Source organism: Sander vitreus, chromosome 7, assembly GCF_031162955.1.
Source record: "Sander vitreus isolate 19-12246 chromosome 7, sanVit1, whole genome shotgun sequence".
Classification (NCBI taxonomy): Eukaryota; Metazoa; Chordata; class Actinopteri; order Perciformes; family Percidae; genus Sander; species Sander vitreus.
In genome coordinates, this window is record NC_135861.1 from 17,034,557 (window position 1) to 17,055,305 (window position 20,749).

Here is a 20,749-nt window from a genome sequence, read left to right on the forward strand (position 1 = left end):
ATATGTAGCCTAATTTCTCTGGTCTAACTTGTGCATGCAGTGTCCGACGGTCATGGAAATGCACTGCTGCGTCGACTGGAAGCTGCTGGCATCCCCGACATGCGCAAATGCGAGGGCCCCTTTCATTGGTGCTTGCAGCTTTAATTTAAAGTGTCCCTCAGATCAGCTCAAACTTATTCACTTTTTGGTGTTGATCCTGTGTGTATGCTTGGGAGGGCATTGCTCCTAAACACTTGGAGCTACATAAAGCTCACTCTCCATTTGTCATTGTCATTATGGCAAAAAACAGAGAAAATAATAGACTGGCTGAAAATACCCTGATTTACCCTTTATGGCAGATTAATCAAAACTGGATAACATTTACATTTTAAACTTGAGAAATGAACACTATGCTACCTTCTGCATCTATATTTGTATGAAAACTGCAGTTTTTCTGAACACAATTTCACAGATAATTTAGCTGATTCCGTTAACTTGCCACTACCTACAATCAGCTTAGGGAGAAGTTTTTACTTTTCCAAAAAAAATGAAATACAGGAGCCACATCAGGACAAAAGGTATGCATTTTGTACAACTTATTCCAGGTTACTGTGAGTCATGTCTTCCTACTTAGAAAATAGTGGGCTATGGTGCATTATTGCCTCTTGACCTGAAGCACAGTTAGCCTGCCACTAAAACCAGCTGCGACTAATATTTACTGAAAGGGGCAATATGATCGCTTTTGCACAAAGTCTTAAAATCACAATTTCTTTACCAAATCCTAAACTCTACAATGTTATTTGGATGAGCACTTGTACAGTGGAATGTTATGTCTTTCCAGCAATATCTTGGTATTTATTTCCTTCATTATCATTTAGTGGTTGAGGAGAAAGCTTGTGGGCATGAAACCCTGAGATAAAGTGAGAAATCTCACATAAGCATATAGGCAGTGTAGTGTGTGGAGCACATCAGAGTGCTTAGAGCGACTCCAATCACTACCGCTGTTCCTGGCTCAATTTCCCTAGCTGACGTCAGCTGACTGCCTGGCTCTCCGCTCCTCCGGACACAGTGCCGTGTAAAAATGCTGCTCTCTGTGCCGTCAAGGACAGGATTCAACCCGTACAACGGCTACACCGGCAAAAACATCAAGAAGGTAAATAACAACACCCACAGCCCACTTCTACCCTCTCTCTGTCTGTAACAGTGAGTAATTTCTCGATGCGGTGTTCGAGCCCTTCAGTTAAAAGCTGCTCGGCTGTTTAAGCTGCAGTGTCCTTGAAAGTGGATCACAGGCGACGTTTAAACCCTCTTACTTGCTGTTGCAAACCTTTGCTATCGGCTTTCTTATGTTGTTGCTGCTACACTGTTGCAAACTAACACTGCGCCCGTTACATTGTTGCCTGTAGGTAACTACAACAGTTTGCTTTCGGGTTTTTTCCCCCGATACGGTCGCTGTTCTCTTCCTACACCGAGCCTGCACGTAGAGATCATCTTATAAATGTATTGTAGATGCTTGTAAGCCTGTAAACAAGCTAATACAGGCTAATCGTATTAGACTTAAATGTGAATTCATGGGGGTTGAATAAATTGCGTAATATTTAGGTTATGTTTTCATTGAATTAACCACAAGTTAGCAAAGTTTTTTTTCCTCTTTTACGCGTACCGATATGCCCCACCCCTTTAGTCCAACTGATGACTGAGGGGGGTTTTGCATGGCACTATGGAAAAGAGGAAAGTTACAGAGCCCATGTAATAAGGCTCATGTAGATGTAATAAATGTGGCTGTATGGTATGTGAATATCCGTTGTACAGCAATGACAACAGAGCTGGAACAATATATAAGGTCTAATATTGATTAGCTTGTCTTCTCATATGAATAATTCATGTCGGGACATGCTCAACCACCTTTTTTTTTATTTATTCTGGGACATAGAGAAAATTACAGTGTAAACTAGTTAGTCATGTCTAGGAGTATAGTGCTGATTCTTGAAGAAATTGTTAAACTATTAAGAAATGTCTCTTAAGTGATGTATGTCGATGCGTGACTCTCAGCATTTTTTAAATAACGTTTGAACAAAGCTGAAATCAAATACCTCCCTCCTTCCCTGTGTTATTCCCTTTCCTGCCTCGAGGCTGAGAGGAATTCAGATTGCTCAGATTAATGACCTGGAATTCCTAGAATCCTGAATTCAGACAACATGCTCATTTCAAGAGGAGCTCTGCAAACTTAAACCCTAAAACCTTAAAAGAAGACATGCACACACTTGTTTTGACCTTTTCCCTTTTTTATACACATTTCGCATTGTTCGAGCGCCAAAGTCACAAAGAGGGAAGGCTTGTAAATCCAAAGTCAAGTGGTAACCCCTGGTCTGTCTTTTACTACGGGAAAAAGGGCGGAGAAAAGAAAAGGATTAAGAGATCCCGCTTTCCTCTGCTTTCGATTAACTCCCCCCCATTGTTTTTTCTTCCTCCCCTGTGTGTTCCACATACCTTGATTTCTTGTCTGTCAGTGGTTCAGTCCACATGGAGAAGAGAGCCTTAACATTCCTCCTAACTGATTAATCACATGTCCTAAGAATTTTTGCTCTCTTTAGAGTGCTTGATACCCCTTGAAAACCCTGCCCTTCACTATTTTTTTAACCGTCTGTAGGATTTTTCTGTTTTTTTTATGAAACTGGACTGGGTTAGGAGAAAAAGAGCAAGGAGACGTCTCACCTTTTTAGCCACAGGACGCCAAGGATTTCCATTACTTTTCTTATTTGGTTTTTCCCACCTTTCACAAATTTTCTTGCAGCTGCAGAAATATATTATAAAGAGATTTTGTCTGTTAAACTATGATCTTTTCCATGGTGCCTTTTAAAGTTTCCTTAGCCAAGCAGGTAGGACTCCACATTTCAGATATTTCTGTCTCATTCAAGATACAATATGTCATGTATTCATAAGCATGCACTTGCACAGCATGAATAATAACTGTTCTGGCAATATAGACATTATTTACTTGTGAATGTGAATTATTGAAATGCTACTGTATGGTAATAGAAGTAGAATTCTGTTGATAATGATAAGCAAAATGCATTTAATTTTGGAACTAATTCAAATAATGAATGTTTGACACTTTTTTAAATTAATATAAGTACTTTTCCTAGAGTTTTGTAGGCAACTATATGTTTATATTGGGATACATGTTATTCAATAAAATAACTAAATGTGACCTTAAGAAGAGCTCATTATCAGTTGCACAAAATGTTTGTGTTGCCAGAGAGATACAACATTCAAGCGTCTGACAATCAGACTTGTATCTTTGCTATATAGAGTTAAAGGCATACATCCTGCCTCACTTGGCACTTATTGTTCTCTCTTTGAGTCCTTGAGTCACCTGCGCTCCCTACAGGCCATCACCTCTGCTATCCAACTGTAATCACCTCATCAGTCCTCAGCTGCTGCCTGGAGCACACCCTGTATCATGCTGTTGGCCATTTACTGTAGATATGCTTCTTGCACAACTATAATAATAATAATATAAAGCGCTGATGTAACTTACTGCAACTGCATGCATATTCTCCATGATAGTATTTGGGATGCGAAGACGGAAGCAACTGAGCATCAATTGTTCATAGACAGAATATGATTTGTCATTATACACTAAAAATACATTCCTCTTGGGGTTTTTCATCTATTCATCATGTCAATTGTAAATATGTCGATATTAAATGTGCACAGGAGGATTTACTGTATTTATGTGTTCCCAAAGAGCTGTAATGCCTCCAGGAATGTAGTTCAATTTAACAATGACAGCTTGAACCAAAACATGTCCCACACAAAACACAAAAATGTGTGTATTTCAGTGGAATGTAAAGAATGCTCAGATATGACACTGTGATGCATGTGAGGAACAATTTAAAAAGATTATGTGGGAGCCTGTGGTCTAAAGAGTAACAAGTAGGAAGAAAATCAGTAACATGACAGGTCAGGTTTTGGGCACAGACAAACTGAGCAGATATGCCACCTTATGTGATTACGTGAAATTGTGATCCCCAATCATGCACATTTAAGATTCTGGACATACTTTCCAACCTTCCCTTTCTAACTGCATTTGTGTTGTTCTGAACACATATTTGTCTGTGTTTGGCATTACCTTACATAGGTGACAAAACACCTGGAACTGGTGGTTGGGCAGGTGGGGAGTAGGTGTGGTTCTGACTCACTGCCATGTTTTTCTCAAAAGGAGCCCAGCAGAGCGGTCTTAATGAGACACTACCTTCTGACTTGAGAGCACATGAGAGGGATTAGTGTTTTCCGCTACCAAGCTCAGATCCTAATTAGACAGGCCTCACTAGCCAGACTTGGGCTCGGACTCGGTCTCCCGTCAGATCCTATCTCCCCAGGCCTCTGCAGGTGCATCCCTCCTGATAGTCTGTGTGGGCTGCCTACAGTCAAGGCAAGGAAAGCACAGGAAGAGGCTGTGATTGTGGAAAAACAGTGTACTATTGATGCTTAAGAATAGAGGGAGATTAGAGAAGAGGACCGAGATGAATGGGCACTGTGATTCTCTCAGCTTGACTAAAAAGACAGAAGTATGTTCTGACAGCTGATTCCTAGACCGTTTGGAAAACAAAAGCTGGGTAGCGTGGATACGATAAAGCTTGCAAAAGAATCATTGGTGTTGCTACTCATGTCAGTAGTGTCTGAAAGGACGTTGCTATTACACAACCATTAAGTAATAGTACACACTTGTCGTGTTTTCTGGGTTTAGATGTTATGTAAAAACGGCTTTGTATTAGGGGATATTGCATTCATGTTTCAAGCATACATCATCATACATTCTTTGATGTATCTTCAATAATATGTACATTTTCCTAGGTATAATCCTGTCTGGAGATCAGACATCAGCTGGCTATAGATCTAGGTTTGATATTCATCTGGTCTATGTAGAGGGAACACAAGGAAATTGTCATTACTGTTATCTCAAAAACAGTAACGTTATAAAAGTTACCGTTTGTTAGATCGTCATATTGACGTTTTATAGATTCCACGTCTGAAAGCGGCTTAAAGTTTTACTTCATGTTGAACAAAGTTTTGCGAGGAACGAAACTAATGTTAGACCAGGTAATACATTTAATGGGTGCGTGTAACGTAGCTAAGTGTTAAAAAATAACAGCTAGCTAACGTTAACGTTACCTTCCATGGGCAGGACATCCAGCTAGCTAGCTAAATGTTAGCTATGTTGTTGCTTCCACACAAGTCTTTCACAGCTCGGGAACACATTTGTTTGTGAGTTTATATTGCACACAATGCAAAATAAAGTACTAATAAACGTTGACATATAATTTAATACAGCTTTATCCCGTTTCCGTGCTACCGATTTTAGGCTTTGTTGTTGTTGAACTTCTGAAGAAAAGAAGAAAAAAAACTGTGTTGACTGACGTGTGGCCAATACAAACGCGGTCAGTGAGCGTAGCTCTTTTGATTGGTCGTGGTTGGTTGGCGCACACATGATTGGTTGGTTTTTTTTTCTTCTTGCCCAGGCGCTGTGAGAAATGTGATGTTCCCTCATGGTTTTGTGTTTCTGGAATTAAACTTGTACCAGCTGCTTAGAACAGATCCACCAGAAAAATCGAGAGGTCATAATTAGCTTGATTCTAGCAGTCTTTTGACAACTCCCTCTCTGTTAATAAGCTGTTGGTCCAGAGCTGACCTTGTGGTGTTCAACAAGCAATCCCATTGTTCCCTGGGGCAGAGCTGTTGACCCTAACTAATCAAACAGTTCCTCCTCTGCCAGCCCTGGGAGGAAGGCAACACCAGGCCAAACTTTTACCTCCATATCAGTTTGATTTAGTTTATTCCCAACCATGAACCATAGTATTAATATATGTTTTTAAATGCAAATATTGAAAACAGCCATTGCGTAAAATTATTATGTGTGCACACATTTGCACATACATTTAAGCTCTCTTATCAGTGTCTTATTGTGTGAAAACATTTATGCTTATTTCTTTTCCAGAAACGATGTCCTGGTTACTGTGGACAATCCACAGATCTCCCTGTGAACAGTTTTAATTGGAACTGTTTCAACTACTCCCAATGAAAACTGTTTGCAAAAACCCTTCCAGCTTCAACCCACAACATAAAGCCTCTCTTGCAGCAATGTGGCTCTCAGCCAGTTTAATTCCAACCAGATTTTAATGTTATACGCTTCGTTTTACATTTAAATAGGCTCACTATCAGCACAAGATAGGCAAAGTATAGTTCTCGTGTATGCCATACATTTTTACAGTTTACGTTTCTGTAGCATTTCTCTAAAATTCTATTCAAAAGTAGGTCAGTTTGAATGACACACTTAAAGATATAATATTAAAGGTAAGGTTTCAACAATTACAATAAAAACAACAAGGAATACTGTGTTTCGTAGACAACCTGTAATAGATTTCCCGATGACATTAAGACAGGGTGTATAATTGTCTTATATAATTAGTTAATTAAAGCTAGTCTATTAAGATATTCAGTCTTACAACATTAAAGACTTCATATTTATATATATATATATATATAAATATGAAGTCTTTAATGTTATATATATATATATATATATATATATATATATATATATATATATATTAATATAACATACTTAATATTCCAAAAATATTGCCAGCCTTCCTTCCACAAACTGTTAGTGAACAGCCAGCAGACTATTTTGCTGCTGGCTGCTTATGGTGAAGTTGATTCATTTTAACAGTCAATGTTTCAAGTATCTGTGTAACCTTGAAGCTGATGATTTGTATGATTCTTATCTCTGTTAAACCAGAGCACATTCAGAGCCTGTAGTACATTGATACATTTAAACTTTTTAATGTAGGATTTTACTGGAATTGTACATGTGATTTTTAAATGCCACCAGATAACACAAACAGGAGCTCGCTGACTATTGGCTGAGTGAGTTTAGCCTCGGGAGGGGCGAAAGTGCGCGGGTCCTTCAGAACACAAGACAAAATCAAAATCCCTATCAAAATTTGATTAATTTCAGAGCCCTACTATATACATTGCATAATATTAATGTTTGTATTATATAACTTATTTTCACTGTACATATCTAAAAAAAAAAAAAAAAAAAGATCTCATCTCACCTGACCTGTCGAGCCAGATGAAGCAGCTATATTGCTATTGATTTCCTGGCTCTGAATCTGTGGCCCCATTTGGATACTTTTGCCACCATCTCACTGGGTTAAACAGCCACTGTTACAAATGTTCTGGCTAATTGTGTCTTTATTTTCCTTATTCCTCATAAGCCTGTAGTTTGAGCAAGTCAGTTAGTAAACCATTCCATATCCAGTTACCTACAGTACTGCATCAGTGTACAAATTGAATTTCATGTACCTAAAGAAGTATCTGCTTTGTGTACGATTGAACCAAAACCAAATCTGACCTTGCCCTGTATTTGTTCTGCAGCAGACGTATGTGTCCCCCTACAACCATCAGATGGCTCCTCCAAGCCCCAACAACAACAACAACAATAGCAGCAACACCACCTCCATCAGCAATGGCAGCAGTTGCAATGGGGGAGAGCAGCTGAGCAAAACCAACCTCTACATCCGTGGCCTCCATCCAGGAACCACAGACCAGGATCTGGTCAAACTCTGTCAGCCGTAAGTCACCCAAAAACCAATTGCTCCAACTTCTATATCTACATCCAATAAATCTCTCTCTGACCACCGCTGCGCACATGAACCAGGTTAGAGTTGCAGACTAGATTAAGATAGAGTGATGGGTACATGGATAGATGGGCTATGGCTGGCTGGCTGGCTGGCTGGCTGAATACACCAAGGATTGCATGACTACATACTTGCAGAACTTCCTTACACTTGAAATGCACATTAATGCTAAACCACACCTTAGCATGTATGTATGTATTTTCATCCATATGTTTTAAAGGCCCATCATTTAGTGGCCTTGTGGAAAAACCAACAATAATTTTGGCAGCAAACTAAGTCCTTTCACTTTGGCACAGCTAAGCACAGACTTTCAAACAACTAGGCACAGAATGTTTAGTCTCCCTCTCTCACGCTAATTCTTTCTGTATGTCTCTCCTCTTGCTCCTTTTTAGACTTTAGTTTTGACCTACATGAGTTATTGCTCCTCTGTGCTTTAGTCTTGTAGATTATCATCAAACAGTATGATGACAATGAGACTATGCTGTCCTAATTCAAAGTCATATTCTGCACTATAAATACCACACTATGTTGCTCATCACTATGAGTCTGTGAAAACTCTGTTGTAGGCAGCATGTAGTCAGACATCAAACAACAGCATCATCCAATCCATCTGATATGTTTATTAGGACTTCAGTTGAAGACATCAAACCAAAATAGGGCTGAGATGAATGATCTGGGTTCACTTAATTGAATTCTGAAGCCTGGTGATGAGGCCCAGAAGAGCAGAGGAGAGGAGTAAGAGAAAAGGAGGGAAAAGAGGGCGAGAGAGATTGAATAAGGGAGAGAGGGAGGGAGAGGCCTGCTATTTTACAGCTGTCTGGAAGATATGGCTCACATGAGGCTGCCCAACCCTACAGGAAACGGCGAGCCCAAGGGAAAGGGAAAGACAAACAAGGGCAATGGCATGAAGGTGGGGGGTGGGAGAGAATCAGAGGGGGAGGAGTGAATGGAGTTCAGGGTTTGTATGTCAGGTGGTGTTCTGTGGGGGTAGTTCTCATATTTCTGCTTTTACAGAGCAGATAAAATCACTGCATGAAATTTGCCTTTTAGCAGAGCACATTAAGATCAATGTAATTCTCGGATAAACTAGACTGAGAGAGGAAACTGTATCCAATAATAGTTAATAGGGGAAGTGTTTGTAGATGAAGATGTAAAACAGTAGACATACAAGTCATGGAGGGAATTTGACTTAGTTAACTCTAAGTTTAAACAGGAAATGTGTGCATAGTATTAGAACACTCCCAAAGCTCCCCTCCCCCACACTGAGCATTGTATATGCACGCTTTGAGTTGTACTGTGTAGGGAGCGAGGGATGAGAGGACGGGATGGGAGTTGGTTCTCCATCTCCGGCCCCTGCAGTTGTCTCTCTGGGTGCCTCGCTGCCACTCTGGTTCTCTCGCCCTGGTCTGTTTCTGGTGGTTGACCATGGATGGACATGGGGCTGGACTATGCTGTGCTCTCTCACACATGGCTGAGTCTCCTGGCCCTCTTTTCACTCTGCATCACATAGTCCGAAACCTCTGAGCGCAATTCAGTACATGGGTATCTCTACTGTGTAAGCAGGGGAGTGCAGCAAGGAGAGCTCACAGGCTTAAATGCTAGTCATAATGTGAAGTCATAGATCAGTGGGATTGCTGTGTGTGCCCACAGTGTATATATATATATATATGTAAACAATGTTGGCATTTCCATCCAGTCCAGTTGGTCGCATTTTATGGCTTAGAATCAGAAATGGTAATGTTTAATAGGAAGTTAACCAACACTGGGTGGATTTAATTGGCAGCGAATGTGTATAGGATAAATGATTAGAACATACAATGTCTGTCTGTGATGCCTTGAATGTCAAGTAAAATAAAAATATATTTATCAAAAACACATCAAAGTGTTTTAATGTAGCGTATAAACACAGATAAGACCAAAAAATTAAGATAAACAGGAAATCAGACACTATTAAAAGCCACTGAGTATGAATATGTTTCATTTGGATTGACAATTAAGCAGAAAGAGGGAGAGAGTTCTATAATGTGAACTTTGATGATAGTACAGTATTTTAGGATCAAATTAATGATGTTTTGGTCTTCTTGCATTGCCTTTGTATTTTGTAAATTTGATATATATATATATATATATATATATATTCAAGTAAAATCTGAACATAATGTGTATTCAATATTTCAATATTTTTATTCCCAACATGTAGTATCATTCAGAATTAATTTCGAATTTTTGTATATTCCCGTAAAAATGTAATAATTTTAACGGGTGACCTTATGCCACCTTGGTAAAGGGATAAAGATTTACAGATTTTTTTTCTAAAGGGGAAGTAATCCTAAATTAACTTAAAAGAAACAATTTCCTTTCCAATTTGGAGTAATCCAACAGATTAACCGTCATATTACAATTTTAGCAGGTCATCGCATAATCCTTACTAATAGAGTATATTATGAAAGTGACTCTTCCCGTCTGGATGAAATGTGGCAGTGGTGCAGTGTCACTGGATGAAAGCTGGTTTGCATTGTGAGAGGCACTAAGACCCTGTGGAGGGCAGAACGCTGCCTAGAAAGAAGCTGGTTAGTAGAATGAGAGTATGGCTGGGAGCCAGCATCGGACAGGACAGCCAAGGAGAGGCATATCAGATTACACTGTATGCACATGCCTGGAGAGATGGGAACCGATAGACACTCTGCAAACAAGCATTTGCCTGAGCCAGGCACTATCTTATGCGTCAGCAGTGTATATAGCTGGCCAGCTAAATAGATTATGCAGGATTTTAATATTGATAGTACATTGTGAAACTATCTGAAAATGCACACATTTATTTTTACCTTATTGTCATGTTGGAATCCCTTGAGTTATGATCCCTATTGACATCTGTGTGAAAGCAGGATGGAATAAGATATGGGTAATCTATAGTGTTTTTCTAGCATGCAGAAACCCACAGGACATTTTTTTTTATTTAATTTAATTTAATTTATGTCCCACCCCCTCTCTAAAGATTTCCCTGTCCACATCATTTATTATCAGATGGTGTAATTATATTCAGTGTCATTGTGCTGAATCGGCCAAGTGAATTATAATTCAGTCATCATGGAGCACAACCCCTTAGGGTGTGTTAAGTTTAGATTGCCTCAGCAATGTCACAATGCAAATACTGAATGTAAATAAGTAATTGTTTGCACTGCAAGGATGATCCATGAGTGTAAACCTCACTGTTTTTCAGGTATGGGAAAATAGTGTCCACCAAGGCCATTCTGGACAAGACCACCAACAAGTGCAAAGGTGAGGCGTAAAGGCATCATCTGGGTCACAGTTACTGTTGAACAAAGGTGCCAAAGTGTTATTTAAATTGTTCATCCATGTTTAAATTAATTTAGTTTTGATTTACCTATTGGTTTAGCCAATAGGTGTTTGTAAATTCGGTGAAGAATGTTTACGTTACGACAAACTTGTACATTTGTTAAAGTAATCTATGTTGTAGGTACTTCAAGCCTATCAGGTGCCATTGTTGTTTGTGAACTTTGATTGATTCATCTGCAGATTTCTTTCTTGATTAATCGATCAATCGTTTGGTATAAAAAATGTTAGAAAAAAGAAAACTACAAAATATTCACATTTGAGAAGCTGAAACAGAACTTGTACCATTTTTGCTTGAAGAATGACAAACATTTAATCGACTGATTGGAAAAGTTGCAGATTGAGGTTCTGTCGATTGACTGACTAATGGATTAATCGAGTAAAAATTGCAGCTCTAATCATGATATATTTTGTGGTCTTGAGTAAATGTGAATCTGAAATTGAAAAAGGGAAACCCATAATATTTTTACATTACTATAACTGTATTTTAACTACCTGTATGGCAGCTAGTAAACAGGAAAAAATAATTTTCCATGGTTGGATGCACCCCATACACCACTATGTTGGGTTTTGTTGGGTAGCACCTGTCTAGTTCACAAAGTCAGTAGATAATGTATTCACCAACACTATCTTGTCAGTTGATGATATCTTCACTGCTTATCAACAACAAACAGGTGAAATAACGTCAGTGTAACACTAAAGAGTTTCTCATCTCTGCTGTAGTTTAAGAAAGTTACAGATTGCAGTTACAGCACATTGCTGATACATTCTTCTCAATAAAGTTGTTTGCATTTAGTCGCCCAGTGTTTACTGTGTGTTAAGCTTCACACTACACCTACCTAACAGGTGTGCATTGTGTGATAATATGGGCAGTGTTGTATAACTCGACATCTGTCCTCCGTGAAGAAGCACAGTCCAAACCGAACTGGCTGTCTCTTCAGATTTAAATACAATGAGTGCTTCATGAGCTCACATTACATGCCTGTGTCCACAGAGTCCTGTGGTATGCATATATCATTGTCATAACGTGTATGTCTTGCTGTATGTCTCGGTCCCTGCAGGATATGGCTTTGTTGACTTTGACAGTCCGTCCTCAGCTCAGAAGGCGGTGACAGCGCTGAAGGCTGGTGGAGTGCAGGCTCAGATGGCCAAGGTAAGAACCCCATTTGAGATGTCAATATTTGGTGGGTTTATTTCTTACCACTTGGTGTCAGCTTAAATTGAACTATTGGTCAGTTAAAAGAGTTTTCAGAAAATGAAAAGAACAAAAACATTTCAGGCATTTTGACAGGGACTCAGCAAAAAGTTGAATGATGAATTATTCATTACAAATAAAATGCTGAATTATTAACCTTACAGCAGAAAGGTTGTTCCTCTGCATTATCTGCTTCTTATACATTTCTCTGTTAAAGCTATTGAGAGGTCTTTCTCTATCTAGCTCTCTCCTCATGGTTTTTTTTTTTATATGAGCCACGGCTCAGGAATATAAGCCAATTAAGCCTCAGTTTGTGTGTGCGTGCGCGCTTGTGCGTTTGCCAGGCGGTGCACTGGGTATATGCTTAAATTTGTGTATTTATGGGTATTAATGCATTGTAGAATATGTGTGTTCAAAAACAAGAGTGCATGGATGCAGACAGGTACATGTGTGTATGTGTGTTATGCTTCATAGTGGTGACAGTGTTGAGGGAGTGTGTCCCAGGGTCTGCTCTCTGAGCTCCCTGTACAAAAGACATGTCTGTTCTCCCTGGTGGCATCTGACTCAGTGTCTGAGCAGCTCCCCAGTCAGCAGGGCCCTGTGCCCAGCCACCCGCCCTGTCAACACACACACACACACACACACACACACACACACACACACACACACACACATACAAACAAAATCACACATGCATTTCACCAGCCTTGCCTCAACCGGATTATGACACACACGCACACGCACATGCACTCCACGAACACCCTGGGAAAGCTGATCTCTCGTTAAGCTGGATCACTGACATTCATACGGCTCCTCTCTCACAGAATAACTTGATTTCACTCACCCCTTCACTCCGGGTTTACAACAAGGCTTATGTTTGCGTCAGATTTCTCTCTGACTCATTCTGACTCATTCGCGGTTGAAACCCGCAGCAGGTCTTCTCTGCTCGCTCTCATGAGTTCAAGCTCCATCTCTTGTTAGCACTGCTTTGGAGGAGGAAGAGGAAGAGGAGGAGGAGGAGGAGGAGAGAGGTGAAGGAGAAATCACCTTCACCACAGGTCGCAGCGATTACACATGCATTATTCATGGCTTGGAAATTAATTCACACTGCATTTACAGGTTTTTAATCACATCTGCACTCTGAGATAATGAATATGCATAATGGTTAGAGGGTGATACAGATTATTTTACAAGATGCTGTTGGTCAAATAAAATTTGTTAGAGCAGGAGGCAAAGAAAAAGCCTACAAAATAGTTTGAAAGGATAAGTGCAACTGGCACTTTAGGATGGATCTTTCAGGTTGTTTTCTAATAATTTCAAATTCAGATTACGAAAAGATGCAATTGGTCTGATTTATGCAAGCCAACAGAGCCAGCCTCTGTGCCTGCATTCAAGGTCAGGATTACCACATTAATATAACTGCTTGAATAAAAGCGACATATTACCATGACCAAGGTAACAGGATGATAATGTTTGCCTTGTGGGGACGGTGATAACACAATGCTTTAGATGTTCTTCAGATCATTTCCAAAGGTCTTTGTCCAAAATGTCTCTGCTGTGATTCTCCATCGAGCGAGAGCACATAATCATTTTAGATTACCATGGATGGAGAGCCATTTGAAATTTAATTATGCTTTGATGTCACATTACCTGGATCCTGCACTTTCATCCTCCTAAGAGGCTAGTCTCACATAATGGGCCTGTCTACTACCCTTTTGGTATTAACGTCTCGGTGATGGAGTATGAGAGAGGAGAGTGAAGAAGAAAAGGAGCATGTTGGATGAATAAAAGTAGAAGAGACAGAAATAGAGAGTCAAAATGAGAGAAAGAGGTTCATTTGAAGTCCAGCCAGAATACTATCTCACCATCTCTGCATATCTCTTTTCTCCTTAGACCTCATCCATGCAGCTCACGCCAAAATGAAATCCGCCTTTAACTCCCAACCCTCTACCCTTTCTCTCAGACAGTTTTTTTTTAAACTGTCTAATGTCCTGCACATGCCACCCTTCCAAATAGCAGACACCTTACACTTCCTGTTAAAAGGTTATATCAATTCCTTCAGATTTTTGCTGGCAGCTTTTGTGTGGCTCTTGATTTTTTGGAGGGCTCCTGACATCATAATGCAGTTGTGATTGGAGAAAACAAAAAGCTCTGTCTGCTCCACATCCTCGTGCATTAATCCTCTCGTGGCTTCCCTCCATTCAGCAACAGGAGCAGGACCCCACCAACTTATACATCTCCAATCTGCCAATGTCCATGGACGAGCAGGAGCTGGAGAGCATGCTGAAGCCCTTCAGCCAGGCCATTTCCACACGCATCCTCCGTGATGCTAATGGTACCAGCCGAGGAGTGGGCTTTGCCAGGTATAAGCTTTGGTTATTTAATCACACGCATTAGGACAGCTGGTTTAAGTCGATTAGTGATGGTGTAGCCTCTTGTGCTGCTTTTTAGAAAATATCCAGTTGCACAAATGTCAGTATTAATCATGGTGAGTGAGCCCTCTTGTGGCCAGCACAGGTAAAAAATCTCCAACTGGATATATTAGCACACAGCATTGATACCTTGTAACCTGCTACTATTAAAGGTCCTATGACATGCTGCTTTTTGGATGCTTTTATATAGGCCTCAGTGGTCCCCTAATACTGTATCTGAAGTCTCTTTCTGGAAATTCAGCCTTGGTGCAGAATTACAGCCACTAGAGCCAGTCCCACAATGAGCTTTACTTAGGACGTGCCATTTTTGTGTCTGTAGCTTTGTGTGTGTGTGTGTGTCCGTGTGTATGTGTGTCCGTGTGTGTGTGTGTGTGTGTGTGTGTGTGTGTGTGTGTGTGTGTGTGTGTGTGTGTGTCCGTGTGTGTGTGTGAGGGCTGTACGATAATGTAAGGAAGTTTTTCCAACATTGTTTTATTGAACAAATTGAACATTGAATTGAATAGCAGAAATGGATTTTCCGATGGTAATACATAACCTATGTTTCCCAATTGGCCAGCTTTGGAAACTGCACCAGGGTTAACTTTAAAAAGTTAGCCTGTGGCGCTCCTCAACCTGTGATAATAGGCCTGTCTGTAACCAAGAACAGGCTTGGGCAAGGTGGAGGGTGGGGGTGTGGCCTTGACCAACTGCCATGCTTCGCTTGTTTTCAAGCCATGATGTCTCTCTCTTTCTCATGGGCGGGCCAAATTCTCTGGGCGGGCAAAGCAGAGAAAGGGGAGGTAACCTTTCCCCTTATGACGTCATATAGGGAAGATTCCAGATCGGCCCATCTGAGCTTTCATTTTCTCAAAGGCAGAGCAGGATACCCAGGGCTTGGTTTACACCTATCGCCATTTCTAGCCGCTGGGGGACCATAGGCAGGCTAGGGGAACTCATATTAATGTTAAAAAACCTCATAAAGTGAAATTTCCATGCCATGGGACCTTTAAACACAGTGATTGTTTTTATGAAACATGTAGTATTTCCTTTCCTATAGGATGGAGTCAACAGAGAAATGTGAAGCCATCATCCAACATTTCAATGGAAAATATATCAAGACTCCACCTGGAGTTCCAGGTGAGATTTCCTTGAAATGACATCTTGTTTGAATGTAGCATCCGAAAAAAAAAAATTCAAAGAAATTTAAATTAAATTAAATTTAAATAATCTTATCCCAAGAGTTTTTACATTTATGATACTGAACATATATTTCATATAACGTCATGTTTTCTTACTGGTCCAGTGCCGCCAGAACCCCTGCTGTGTAAATTTGCTGACGGAGGCCAGAAGAAGCGTCAGAGCCAAGGAAAATATCTGCAGAACGGCCGGCCCTGGACGAGAGATGGGGAGACGGTGAGTTTATTTCTTCATGTCTTAATGACTTTTGTGAAAACGCTTTATAATGCAACACTGCGTGTGATCCGCCTCATAATGACACCGTCTCTTTTCTCCAGGGAGGAATGACGCTTACCTATGATCCCACCACAGCCTTACAGAATGGGTCAGTACTATTACTCTGACAAATCCCTTGTATACCCAGAGGGAGTGTGATCATGTTGTGGTGACTAATAACTTTGTGTCTCTTTCTGGTAGGTTCTACTCCTCTCCCTACAGCATCGCCCCCAACCGGATGATGGGGCCAACCTCCCTCTCGCCGTACATGCATTCACCTGTGTCCACCTACCAGGTAGTTTCAGACCCTCAAAGCTGCGGTGTTAGTTAGTTGAGATGCTAAACTGTGACGAACTGGAGTTTAACAAAGCCCTGACCTGCTGTTTCCATAAAAATGCTTTAAATCTAAAAACAATACAGCAAAATGTATGGCGTTTTGCTTTAATATTATGTAATCTTCTGGTACACGTGTGTCTTTCTTGTTCCTGCAGGTACACAACCCATCCTGGCTACATCATCAGTCGTACATAATGCCGCCCACAGTGAGTATCTTGACTCTTAATGTTGTTGGCTTTCCTCCCTGTTTTTGTTGCAGGAGAAGCCTTTTAATATTCTGCTGCCTTCACATTCTGTCTGCCCGTCTCTTTGTTTTAATGGCAACTTGAACTGCTAACACTGCTGTATGTTATTCTTGTTCTTTATAGGGAGCAGTCCTGACACCAGGAATGGACCACACCATGTCCATCCAGCCGACCTCCATGATGGGCCCCCTGACACAGCAGCTTAGCCATCTCTCCATGGGCGGCAGCGGCACAGTCAGTAGAGAGCAGACTACTTAGCATTCAGCTATTATTTATGTTTAGCAGTTAAAGATGCACAAGGCAATTTGACCAGTCCATGATTGTGATATACAAAAGGAAACCAAGGAAATCAGAGTGCTTTTACTGCTTTTAAGGATTTGCCGAATCCTTATGCTGGAGATAACTTGACCTTTATTTGGGCAAATTGGGCAAATTAACAGAGTAAGCATCAGATGGGATGTTCTACTTGTGTTGCAGCTCCCCTTTGTAATCTAGGCTGATAAAGACAGGTGTAATTTCACATATAAATCTTGTCTAGTGCAGCTTTATTTGACAGTGTTATTTCCAATGTAGCTGTCAGGTCTAATGTACTTATCATCTCCACTCTGCAGTATATGCCTGCAAACACATCTATGCAGGGGACCTACATCCCCCAGTACACCCAAGTGCCTTCCACCAACATCTCAGTTGAGGTAATGACTCTCTGTTTTCTCTCACTAGAACAGGTCAAATGTTATGTGAAACAATCACTCATGGATTAAATCTTTGCTGCCTCCCTCTCAGGAAAGTGCCGTCCAACCACCTGTTGCCATAGAGACACCCACAGAACACACAACCTACACCTACCAGCATAACAAGTGACGAGGTGGGTTTTAATCCTTGCAAGTGTCTGTGTTTGTTTTGTGTCTCTGTATGTTCATACATTTTTTGATGGCTACGATGTTACTGCAAAAGAAGACGGTGCTGCAGCAGCAGCAGCAGCAGCAGCAGCTCTTGTTTGTAATTGGCTGGTCTTGTCACTTGTCACTTGTCTTGTGTCAGATCTTCCTCTGGAGCCGTAGTGACTCTCAAAGGGCCCCAAGTGCTGAAACTCGGCACAGCGACTCTGCACGTAAGGCACCAGACACCCGGGAGGAACACGGACTGTTACACAGAAAGGACACAAAAAAGATATTTTCTGCAAACTCATATTTTAAAACAAACTTGTTTACTCCAAACAAGCAAGGGTGGAGGAAATGGCAATGGGAAGAACAGAACAAGGAGCATCTATTTTGATAAGTCAATAAAAAAAAAAAAATCACACACAGACACACACTACATAAAAGGTTTTTTGAACGTTATTAATATTCTTTTTGTAATATTACTCCGGAGAGCTAGAATGAAACCAGTAGAAGAACATCTCAACACCATGTTTTATTTTGATTCATTCTTTGTTTTGACCTTTTTGTAAGATATGCTGATTTTACTTCACTTTTTTTGTCTGATACTTTCAGGCGTTGAACCTGCCTTTTTGTACATAATTCTTTGTTTTGGTGTGTTTCTAGCTTAATGTGTCCTAGTTTGATTGATAGGTGCAAATATTTGAATACAGTAGGCCTAAAAAAGAAAGAAAACTGTATCATTCAAAAAGCTGATGCTTCATATTTTAGACAGATATGGTGCTGGCTTGGACTAGCGTCTCCTGAAGTCGCAGCAAGTTGATCAGGTATAAAACCTTACATGAGGCGGCATCGCTTCTTTTTGGCACTTCAAAAATCTCGAAAAAGCTTTGGACAATCAGAAGATTACAAAGAAGAAGAAAAAATTAGAGATGATTTCACAGAGAAGACTTCTTTAAAAGAGCTAGATAGATTTAAGGCATTCCAGAGATTATTATCAGAAAGTTCTAAATATTGGTTCATGTTAAGCTGCTCCACCTGATAAAATCTAAAGTTGCTTAACAGGGATCACACAGAGCTGCCTGTAAATAAGAGATTTAAATGTATTTAGGCTTTCTTTTGATTTCCTTTCATCAGTGTAGTAATGTTTCATTTATTTTAATAACAATATTTTACAATTGTCTGAACATAGCAATGTAGTAGGTATTGCTGTGTTTTTGCTTTATTTCCTCGTTTCCCTTTTATAAAAGGGGAAGCTGAATTACATCCATACATTTTCTGAAGCAAGAATTAGATGTTGTTATTAGAGTGTGAAGTTCTTATTACATAGACATGGAGATCAATTGGTAAAGCGTGGCACTGTCCTGTTATATCTACAGAAAACACTACCAAGGTTTATTATATGGATTGTTATGGCCAGTACGGAGATGCTTTAATACTGGCATTTGTTGTGTGTTTGCATCTACTTCTGCATTTCTGTTTTTCACCCTCATGTTTGTTTTTTACATTTCCTATTTAAAGGTTTTTAAAATTCAGTTTTAATACTTTTAAGATTTATCCTATTTTTCAAAGAAGTTTTGTTTTTATTTTTGATAGTGTGTTGTGTGCTTCAAATAGTGAGAAATAGATGTTTTCAACATTTTTTTTTTTTAAATAGTGATTTGTTTGTATGTTTGCATACTTCTCTCGTTCTGGTTTCAGTGTTGATGTCAAAAGAAGCTTTAATGTGTTGTGTGTGTGTGTGTGTGTGTGTGTGTGTGTGTGTGCGTGCGTGTGTGCGTGTGTTTTTTTACAGACATTTCAGTTCTGTCTGTGTCACAAATGTTGGCACTTTGCAAACATGACCTCTGATCATGGATGAATTATGAACGCTAGGTTCAGATGCATTGTTACAGAGTTGTGCCCCAAGCAGTTGGGAACAATGTAAGAGACATATATGTTCAAAACCTCAACTTACCTCATCCTGCCAGAGAAATGTAGATTCAGTTTGTGTACAAGGTTCACAGGCAATAACCAGCTACAGTAGGTCTCATGGCTGTTCACAGCTGGTACTGTGTCCACATCCTTTAACTCTTCCGTCCAATGTTCGGAAAACACGCCCAAGGTCTGACGATCTATGCAATTAATTTATTATCCTAATAAATGCAATACTGCAGATATCCAAGAAACACCTTACATGTCATGACAATGGATCACCTCACAATATGACTTCACATTTTGGCTTACAAAGCTTTTATCTTTCATTTTACATACGTTGAGATTTGTTTGTTTTCTGACTGATACATTCATTTTTGGTTCATTAATTGTTAGTAAAATTGCTGCATTAAAAGGGAACTATTTCATACCAAAATGTGGTTGTTAATATGACTGTAAAAATGTAGGAACTCTAAATAAATCAAATATATGGCAGGTGTTGCCCACTTGTCTACCCAACTTTAATTTTACATGGACACGACGTAGATGTAATTCACCATTGAATCCAGTTGCAGTTTTTATGTTCTGGTTAAATTGTGTGTCCCGTCTGGTCCTGTTTGTTAACTTGCTTTCTTGCTGAGTAATTGATGCAGTTTTTCCTTTTTTGAACCATGAGACAGTTCATTTCCAGGAGAAAACCTCACAGAACTTCACAGAAATGCCTTAGATTTCACTGGAAGGGATAGTGAAGTGCTACTCAGATTTGGTGGGCTTGTTGTTTCATGCACTGTTAATGTTGAAAAAGATTTTTGTTATATCAAACTCCTCTGAACATAGATCTATGAAGCAAAGAAACATCTTTAAATGATTATTTTATGTTCCATTGTCATTCCATCATTTCTATCCAAAACTGAATGGTGGCTTATTAAGTCTAAAGAACTATTGCTGCTAATGTTTGAGTATTTAGAAATCTTTTAGCTGAAGTTCATTGAATAGATCGAGTCACATATGGGTTCAGTTTGTAACTCATGTTCAGAGATGTCTGTGCAGTCTTCTGTTTTGTGCATCAAACAACCTCTCCTTAGTAAATGTTTGTCTGTGCCATGATGCAGGACTCTGTCTTCTTCATAGAAAAAAACCATAGTTATTTAACTTTTACTTGGTTTGATTTGGAACTTGTCATTTTTTAAATAAAGTTTTTTTCCACTGTGGTTTGTGCTTTCTGTTACACAAGGGACCATCCGCAGGTTTATATCTTGTAAAAGAGATAATGCAC

General features: G+C 39.8%; 1 protein-coding gene across 1 annotated transcript; it reads left to right on the forward strand.

Moving 5' to 3' along the window:
- Positions 1 to 981: 981 nt before the first annotated feature.
- On the forward strand, positions 982 to 20,684 carry LOC144520903 (RNA-binding motif, single-stranded-interacting protein 2-like). Its single transcript, XM_078255021.1, has 14 exons — positions 982 to 1,132; positions 7,426 to 7,622; positions 10,909 to 10,967; positions 12,104 to 12,195; positions 14,443 to 14,600; positions 15,706 to 15,785; positions 15,952 to 16,061; positions 16,163 to 16,209; positions 16,302 to 16,395; positions 16,592 to 16,642; positions 16,805 to 16,915; positions 17,293 to 17,373; positions 17,465 to 17,546; positions 17,723 to 20,684. The coding sequence occupies exons 1-13, from the start codon at positions 1,061 to 1,063 to the stop codon at positions 17,540 to 17,542; spliced, it is 1,230 nt and encodes a 409-aa protein (XP_078111147.1). The 5' UTR covers positions 982 to 1,060; the 3' UTR covers positions 17,543 to 17,546; positions 17,723 to 20,684.
- The last annotated feature ends 65 nt before the right edge of the window (positions 20,685 to 20,749 follow it).